This window comes from Rhineura floridana, chromosome 7 (assembly GCF_030035675.1).
Source record: "Rhineura floridana isolate rRhiFlo1 chromosome 7, rRhiFlo1.hap2, whole genome shotgun sequence".
In the NCBI taxonomy this organism is placed as follows: Eukaryota; Metazoa; Chordata; class Lepidosauria; order Squamata; family Rhineuridae; genus Rhineura; species Rhineura floridana.
The window spans coordinates 56734194-56743961 of NC_084486.1; the positions used below are offsets into that span (position 1 = coordinate 56734194).

The following is a 9768-nucleotide window of genomic DNA, read 5'->3' on the forward strand; positions in this document are numbered from 1 at the left end:
AAGACCAAGCACTCCAGTTCTCCCATCTTGGTTCGCAGGCTCCTAGCATTAGCGTACAGGCACTTGTAAGCAGTGTCTCTCTTCAAGTGTCTTTGGCACTTGTGGTTAGGCCTGTGGTAATTTTGCTCTTCTGAATTTATATCCTGTGCCCCTGCTCTCACAATGCCTACTTCTAGGCCTACCCCTTTTAAAATTTCATCATTTCTTTGGTTTTTATCCCAGGGGGGAGGTTTATTCCGAACCGGACCTTTCTCAGCTCCTGTCGGGTTTCCCCCCTCAGTCAGTTTAAAAGCTGCTCTGCCACCTTTTTAATTTTAAGTGCCAGCAGTCTGGTTCCATTCTGGTTCAAGTGGAGCCCGTCCCTTTTGTACAGGCCCGGCTTGTCCCAAAATGTTCCCCAGTGCCTAACAAATCCAAACCCTTCCACTCGACACCATCGTCTCATCCACGCATTGAGACTGCGAAGCTGGGCCTGTCTGGCTGGTCCTGCGCGTGGAACCGGTAGCATTTCAGAGAAAGCCACCTTGGAGGTCCTGGCTTTCAGCATCCTACCTAGCAACCTAAATTTTGCTTCCAGGACCTCAGGGCTGCATTTCCCCATGTCGTTGGTGCCAACGTGCACCACGACCACTGACTCCTTCCCAGCACTGTCTACCAAACTATCTAAACGACGGGCGATATCCGCAACCTTCGCACCAGGCAGGCAAAACACCTTGCGGTCTACACGCCCATCACACACCCCACTGTCTATGTTCCTAATGATCGAATCACCCACTACAAGGATCCCTCCACACCCTGGAGATATATCCTCGGCACGAGAGGATAGCTGCTCATCCCCCAAGGAATGGGTTCCTTCTAAGGGATCATTTCCCTCTTCCTCAGCTGGATGCTCTCCTTCCCCGAGACCATCGTTGTCCATGATAGCAGGAGAGCTATCATCGTTGGAGTGGGACACAGCTATAACGTCCCTGAAGGCCTCCCTCCACACACCTCTCTGCCTCTCTCAGCTTTTCCAGGTCCGCCACCTTGGCCTCAAGGAAATGAAGTCGTTCCCGGAGAGCCAGGAGCTCATTGCACCGAGAGCACACCCACGACTTCTGTCCAACAGGCAGATAGTCGTACATGCTGCAGGCAGTGCAAAACACTGGAAAGCCCCCACACCCCTGCTGGCTTCTTACCTGCATAGTTTTGTTTAAGGTTTATTACGTCAATGGGTTGGAGACTGCGGTTTAGTTGAGGTCAGGGAACAGACGGGCAGAGTGGGGTGCCCTGGCCTCCTCGCCCTGCTGCCGAACTCGCCCTGCTGCCGAACTCGCCCTGCTGCCGAACTCGCCCTGCTGCCGAACTCGCCTTGACGCGCCTTGACGCTTTGTCAGCTGGGGCTCCCTCTAGCTCGTGGAGCAGCTCGTGGAGCAGCCTTGTCAAAAGCTTTTTGAAAGTACACTATGTCCACTGGATCACCTCTATCTATATGCTTGTTGACACTCTCAAAGAATTCTAATAGGTTACCGAGACAGGACTTTCCCTTGCAGAAGCCATGCTGCTCTGCTTCAGCAAGGCTTGTTCTTCTATGTGCTTAGTTAATCTAGCTTTAATAATACTTTCTACCAGTTAATAATACTTTCTACCAGTAAGCTCTGACGCTAGTACACAAAGTTCAAAAGACTGCAGGGCTTTGTATCAATTGTTACACCAAAATGCTAATAAATGTAATGGCCTCCAGCTTGGATGGCTTTAAAAGAAGATTAGACACATTCATGGAGGACAGGGCTATCAATGGCTGCTAGCCATGATGGCTGTGCTCCGCCACCCTAGTCACAGGCAGCATACTTCTGAAAACCAGTTGCCAGAAGCCTCAGGAGGGAAGAGTGTTCTTGCACTCAGGTCCTGCTTGCAGGCTTTCCCCAGGCACCTGGTTGGCCACTGTGAGAACAGGATGCTGGACTAGATGGGCCACTGGCCTGATCCAGCAGGCTCTTCTTATGTTCTTAATGTTGCAGTGAAAATATATGGCATGGATACTCCTACTATTTAGGTGCTTACTTCATAAACAGATGTTTTCAAGTGCAAACCAATGCAAAGCACTGTAAGGCCAGAAGTTATTTTTCCTTCCCTATCCTTTGATAATGAAAGCAAATCAGCAAGGTCATTCTAAAGCTCTGAGCCAGCCCCTAGATACCTTCACACTTACAACATAGGTCACTATCATAAATGTCAGCCAATTCTCATGCCAAGATAATCATCTGAAATTAAAAAAAATCTGAGGCAATTGTCAGACACATATTACTTATGGGGCAAAAATGACTAAAGTAATTTATAATTATATTCCTAGCTTGCTGCAACTAAAAGGCTATGTTCTACATCGCCTAAATTGGCTTGAGTCTTTAGTGGAGCTATGCCACAAGAGTAGAGAGACAATGACTTTTTGACTCACCATGTGGAGGAGACTAGAATGTGACTGGCTCCCAAAATCCAGAACCTGACACACTGGGGATCCAAGTCAAATGTGTTCCTTTATGAATGCTTGTGGTATTTGCCCTTTCACATCATCTGAGCTCATGTAACCAGAACTGTTTTCAGGTGATTACACACAAAAAAGGGCTACTTCCAAACCTTTAATGCTATTGCAATCTAAAAGGCGATCTCATATCTGAGTGGAACAAGTCCTTATCCATGAAACATAAGCCTTCCATTTAAAAAAAAGAAAACAAACTACATTTGTATAGGTTGATGCATTAAAATAAATGCAGTTCTCCTATTTCAAATAAAGGATGGGGAAATAAATCATATTAAACTGCTTTATGCATTAATGCTGATTAAAAACACTTATTGACCTTATTACTCATAGTAGTTTTCACAGCAGAGATATTTAATCTAATGACATGTAGCCCACTAACCTTTCTATTGAAAACCACCATCTTCCATCAACTTTATTTTAAAATTGACATGAACTTACAGGATTGCTTCTCATTGCTCCTCCCACAGCTCTGGCTGCTTTGCTGTTGCCTGCCAGGTCTGCTAATTGCTTGTAAGAAACCGCCTCTCCAAATTTCACATCTCTCAACAGGGTCCATAACACTTCTCTGGTGAATGAATCTGAAAGGAAAAAAATGAAGAAGCAACACACTGTTCACAAGCATGACTTAATTTATTATTATTTTTAAACAATCTACCCATGATAAAAATAGTGAGGAAACTCTTTCGAATTAGCACACCAATCAGTTCTATTATTGTGTTCTATATTTAAATTCATGATTATTAGAGAGTGTGCTCCAAGTAATTGATCACTATTAAAAAGGCATTCAGCACTTTGACTTTCCTATATTTTTAATTTGCTTCCAGTACAATTATCCTGTTCACGCATACAATGTGCTTTTCCATTACATTGACAGAGTATAAATTAGCATACAGCCAAATTAAAAAAAGAAGAGGGTGAGGGAAGAAGAGAAAAAGTGGCAGTATCTATTTTATAAAGCTCTTGTATCTCCTATTTTTAAACTTCAGCTGGGTCACACTGGAAAGGGAGTCCTATAGCCAGCACTCAATATTACCCTAGCTGACTGCTTTTATTTTTTTAGTGAAGACCCTCTAGCGTCACCCTTTTAGTGACGCTAATGATTGGCTGTGTCTCTGAATATTTGCTGCATATTTAAATGGAAAAAACTTATTAGAAATGAAAGACTTACTAATTTTTTGTCTAGTTACCCTTGGTTTTCATATTGTTCTTAATAAGGCACAGGAGAAGAACCTTCTCAAGTAGCTGCAGGCTGGTAAGAAGACACTCATCTATGGTGATTAAAAATTGCCTGTGGGTGACCAGACATGATCCAACAACAGAGAGAGAAGGAGGGAGGGAGGCACAGTTGCAGCAGATGCTGCTTTACTGAGTTTCCCCAGTCTGGCAGACAGCAGAATTCTGATGCACCTGTACTGCGTTCGTCTAACACAGGAGAGACATATGGGCCTACTTTAAGCATTACAAAAATGCTGTAGGAGCTGCTTTTCTGGTAGATTCATCCCATTCAGTTGCTGTAATATTTAAAGGCCCACAACCAAGAGGGTCCTGCCAAACCTTGTGTTCCATAGGAAAGACTCAGGTTACAGACTATGTCCACATGGGCCCAGAGAGTGCCCTTAGAAAAGAGAGCATTTGTCCACCACTTTGTCTCCTCAGTAGGTGGATGAAAAACAGGGAGAGTTACACACCACAGCTGGGTGGAAACGTAACATTTTCAGTCACCTAACTACAGTGCAAAGGTTGGGAATTTCGCTCTCCATCCCACTCCCCAAGCTGAGAACACAGACTCGGCACAGAGCACCCAAGGTAGGGTACTTAACTTTACCATGGATCCTCCCTACCTTTTAACTGAAGGACAATGGCAGTGCAAAAACTCAAGCTGAAATGACAAGCAATGCTATCTTTTTGAGGCTGACTCATATTTTCAGGGGAGGAAATTATTTTTCTATTCTATCAATATAACAAAAAGTCACTCACATCACATACAGTCTGGAAAAGTGTCCTCTCTTTGTTCTTAAAACAAACCTACCTACTTTTATGTTTGTTTTAAATAATTAAAAAAATCACTTCTTAACTGAACAGAATGATAATCACTTCATTGAAAAAATCTGTTTGGCTTTTATTATAACATTAAGCAAATTAAACATCAGTGTAATCCAGGTGATACTAGAGAAAGGTCATCAAAGAAATTAACTTTGTTGTTCATTAATTTACATGGATTAGTAGAGGGCGAAGAGATAGCAAATCTGCTCTAGTTTTTATGATATAATTTCAAACTGTACACCATTTGTGGCAATAGGGTGACTTTGGGGTTAATCAGACTGATTTGTCCTTTTAATTGCTTTCTATTCAAAGAAAATTCATTAGATAATGTTCTCTTCAAAATTCATGAATCAATTTAACTGAAGAAACCATATTAACAGCTTTAGGTTCATTAGCAAAGGGAGTTGTGTTACTAACTGATTGCTAGGATAGTTTCCTTAGGCAAACAGATATTGTTTACTGTTATTTCTTTAGAAATGCCTGTTTGAAATCCAGTGGTAACAAGGGGAGAGTGCATTTTCCCCATTCCATTTCATTATTCTTCCATGGATTGGCTCTGCCCAATGTGCTGCTCTGCCTGCCTTTTGATTTTATAAGGTGAATTTTGATAATTTTGGAAACAGGGCTCTTATCAATTTGCTCTTAACTAACATTTTCTATCATTTCATGTGATGCATACTGGGAAATGTAGTCTTGCTGACACCCTCTTCCTGTTTTCCCTCCTCAATGGCAGTCTCCTTGTCAGGTTAATGACACCTTTGAACAGGTCATGAGGATATTTTTGCACAGCACAACAGTGGTGCACCACCAAAGCAGAAGCTAACTGGAAGCAAAAAGCTAACAGAATTTTTAACAGAATTTGGTATGAAAATGTTAGGAAAGTAAAAGTTAAAGGAGAGTAAGGAGAGGGTAGGAGCAAATGAACAGTTCTTGCAATGAAGCAAGCAAGCAGTGAGGTACCCCAAGCATCTGTAATGGAACTTGTGCCATTTAACTTGTTCATAAATGATCAAGAATCAGGAAGGAGCAGTGACCGCCAAATTTTTGGTAATAGCTTACCAAACTATTAAGGATAGTAAAAATCCAGGTGGAAAATATCAAGTGAGATTCAGTGTACATAGTAAAGTAGGGTTGGGAACCTTTTTAATGCCCAAGGTCTGCATTCACTTATGCCCAACCCTCAGGGGACTACATGCCAATGGTGGAGTGTGGCCTAAACAAAAGTGGGTGGGGCTCGAGCTGGTAGTGGGAGGGGCCATTACACATCCACACATGCACATATACACACAGTGCTCACACGTTTTCAGGTCAAACAGAGAATTTAATAATAAAAATATATGGCACAATCACAGATCTGCTTGCCTTAAACTATTGTGTTTGTTGTCAACAGGATGAGTATGTACACACACACACAGTTTTATAATTGTATCTGAAATGTTAATTTCATCCTGTAGGCAGCAGTCATAATAATTAGTTTAAGGCAAGCAGCTCTGTGACTATGGTCAAATATTTTTATTATTAAGTTCTCTGCTAGTGCCTGAAAACATAATCTACGCAAAATGAGGTGGCTGACCTTCCCCAGTGTTTAAATATGGATGCAAACCTTGGACATTGTTAAATATATAGGAAAAGTACACCTTGATATCCACACTCCTTGTTTATAATACAAGGTAATGAAGAAAGTAAGGACACTGCACTGCACTCATACTGACCCATCAGCAATACAAGCTCCACTCCATTATGTGTCTTCATTCATCTGACAAGTGCAGGAAGATTGTCCCACCCTAGAGCTACCAAGAAAGGAAATTCATGGACAAGTCTGAAGTCTCCTTTCCCTGCAGGGTCTGGGGTGGGACAGTCTTCTACAACTGGAATGTAGAGAAGCAGTACATCCCTAAGGGTGGAATGGATGGGTGAGAACCTTTCAGACAGAAACAACACTTTGCAGGTAACATCTGTTGAGGAGTAAGTCAATGTATGCAAAATGATAAATGTATGCAAAGACTTCAAGGTAGCTGCTTTCACATGAACTCAATACATTATCTGTAGGGTGCAGGTGTGGTGCTTCTCTATGAGAATGAGCTGCAAGCCCACAAGGTGGATCTCAGTTTACTGCCTTATAAGCTCATATAATGCAGTCCCATAACCACCCAGCAATGGTGGAATTGGACACACTGGTTCCTATGGAAGAAGAGCAAGAGGAAACAAGAGGATTCTGACTTCCAGCTTTGGTAGAAACAAAAAGGCAGAAATGAAGAGCTCTGTTCACGTCTAGTGTGTGCCATTCTTTTCTCTTTGGGTGCAAAGGATTAGGACAAAAAGTAGGTAAATTGATTTCCTCAGGCCTATGGAATAGGAATGAAGGGTCTAGGGCCAGCATCAAGAGTCGACATGGTTGGGCACTGCCCAAGGCCCACTGACAAGAGTTCCCTGGGCCTGCTCCTCCTCTTCATCATTGCAACTTGTGAGTTCATCTGCCTCCTACTCTAGACAAGAGATGAGCAAGCAAACAAAAGTGGTGGTGAACAGGAGTAGCCGCCACTGCTTACTTGCTCACAACAATGTGGCAGAGGAGCAACCACAGCTGGCAACAATGACGGCGGGTCTTGTCCCCCCCAAACCTGGAGCCGATGTTGGAAGGGTCTGTTCTTCACACCACCTTATCCCCTCACAAAACACACAACTTATTGATTGATGATCCCAAGGACTTGCTGTAACAGCAGAACAGGGCTTTATGATAATCATAGTTAGTCACTAGTATTATGTCTGGCTAAGAGATTGGAAATGGACAAAATGATCACTCCTTCATTCCTATACCTGTTCCTCTCTGTGGAACAAATTCCACTCCTCTGGAATTACAGCTCCGCAAACAAGGATGTCCAGGTTTCTCGTAACATCCACATTTCAGGGATGTTATTTTGGCATTATGCATGAGAGCAAACATCTATAATCAAGGGATTGTATCCAAAGTAGTATGAAGTCTCCCATTTTTATAGTGCTAGCATTTATGCTGTGCAATGGAATTTCTCTTCCATTCTCCTCCCCCTCCACTTCCCAATCTGTTCTGTGTTTTCCCCAACCCCCTGAAGCTGATATGGGGAGGATGCAGGGCATTCATTGAGGAGGTGGCGGAGTTCTGTTGCAAAAGTGTAAATCTTCAAATTAATGGAATGAGGACAATGGATACCACCCTGGTTTTCTGTATCTTTTTGATGTCAGTAGACCATCAGCACCAGACTACTGCAGCTGACAAGAACTTTATTATTTTTTTAAAAAATGGCAACTTTCTCTAGTCTCACTACTTAAACTACAGACATGAAATCTCTGGGTGTGGTGGGGGCTAGTTTTGTCTGTGTAACATCCACTGTATAATCTTTGCAGATTTAAAAAAAAATAGCCTCAATCACAGTTGTTTGCATAAACAAAAACAACAATGTAACTATACTGATGTATCATAATGTATCAAAGATACGCATTAGAACTCTTCAAAATGCGCTGAACTGGTTTTTACATATTATTTAAGTATAAAATAAGACTATTCTGACATACAGATTCATCATAGCTATATATAGGCTCCATCGTTTTTCAGTAAAAGTATTATTTAGCTTTGGGGCACTTGCTTCTCTTGTTATGTGGCCTGACACTAAGGATTACAAAACATCTGTAGATCTCTTATATTAGAGCAACTTCTTCCAGGTCATTTTTGCAAATATTGACCAAATGGTTGTTTTATGGACTGTGCTGCAAACTGCTGCTGTTGGACACTCAGACAAATATAGAGGAGCAAAAGGATGAAGATATTTAAATTGAAGATACATAATATATACTTACTTATACAATCAAAAATAAAATCCTGGCATTGTCGACTGGTTGGTAATAATTAAAAAATAAACAAATGATGATTTCTAAGAATCAACTTTATTCACTAGAGCAAGGTTTTCCTATCACATATTATTATTATTATTATTATTATAAATTAAATTTCTATACTGCCCCATAGCAGAAGCTCTCTGGGCTGTTTACAACATAAAAATCAATATACAACATATAATGTACAATTCATATTTGGTATAATTAAATGGAAAAATACATCACATTTTAAATAAACACAACTAAACAATAAATCTCAACAATGTACATAACATAACAGAACAAATAAAACAAACCGAACATAACAATTATAAAAATATCTAAAAATATTCTCCATTATGGCTTAACATAATGCAACATGGTATCCACCAGATGTTTTGAGCTACAACTCCCACCAGCCCCGGGCAACATGACCAGTGGCCAACGGTAAGGGACAGTGGGAGTTATAGCTGAAAAAACTGAAGGGCACTGAGTTGCGGAAAGTTTCTCTGAAGACTGCACAGTTATTGATATATTCAAACAAATCCAAAGCTTCACTGGGAAATTATTTTTACTGGCATATTTGAAGAAGTGTTAGGATATGTTATTGTTCAAAAATTGTCTTAAAAAGGAAGGCACTGAAGACTGTTAAAGTACTATTTTTAAAAAAGTAGACAATTGGGCTTAGATAGATCCGCATATACAGCATCATGCCATGAGCACACTCCTTCATGTATAAAACTGCACATGCACAGCAGCTGATAGCACTACCAAGCTTCAATGGGAATTCTGAAGTGGATTTGGATTCCACCCACTGTACCTCTTTCAAACATTAAGCATGCTCAACTTTGACTTCATTTATCATCTATAACTTAAGGATTGCACAGAACCCAATTCAGCAAGTTCACACAAAACAGAACCCATATGCACATACAGATTAATGTGTGGTTCAATTTATGAACAAAATCTGTTTCTAACCATAATGGGACATTGTGATATTTGAACTGTTGAAGCACTGCTTGTCCCAAATCTCTAAGTCTGCACAATAGTCAGATGCAGACAAGAAAGATATCAAGGCTTCCTTAGCTCCTTTCCTCTTGTATTATTTTCTTTCATTCCACTTCCCTTTGGCAAGTTTAGTTGCCCCCTTAGCTCCAGCTCTGACTGTGTTCCAGCTGCTTCTAACACTGTAGATAAATCTGCCTGACAGGGATGCTGCAGAGAGGCAAAAGTCCATTCCTTATTTAAAAGCACACAATAGATAGTTTTCCTCTCAAAATATTATGTATGGTGAGGAAATTTGAGTTCATATTAAACTTTGGTCTTCACTGTATCATGGAAAATGACTGATTTAATGA

At 41.0% G+C, this 9768-nt stretch overlaps 1 protein-coding gene across 3 annotated transcripts in view; it reads right to left on the reverse strand.

The window, feature by feature from the left end:
• Positions 1-9768, reverse strand: part of MGMT (O-6-methylguanine-DNA methyltransferase) — a 303940-nt gene that overhangs the window by 23330 nt on the left and 270842 nt on the right. For all 3 annotated transcript variants that reach the window (XM_061635654.1, XM_061635655.1, XM_061635656.1), the window contains one exon: positions 2957-3096. In XM_061635654.1, the coding sequence (XP_061491638.1) occupies positions 2957-3096 (140 nt within the window). The remainder of the gene's footprint in view (positions 1-2956; positions 3097-9768) is intronic.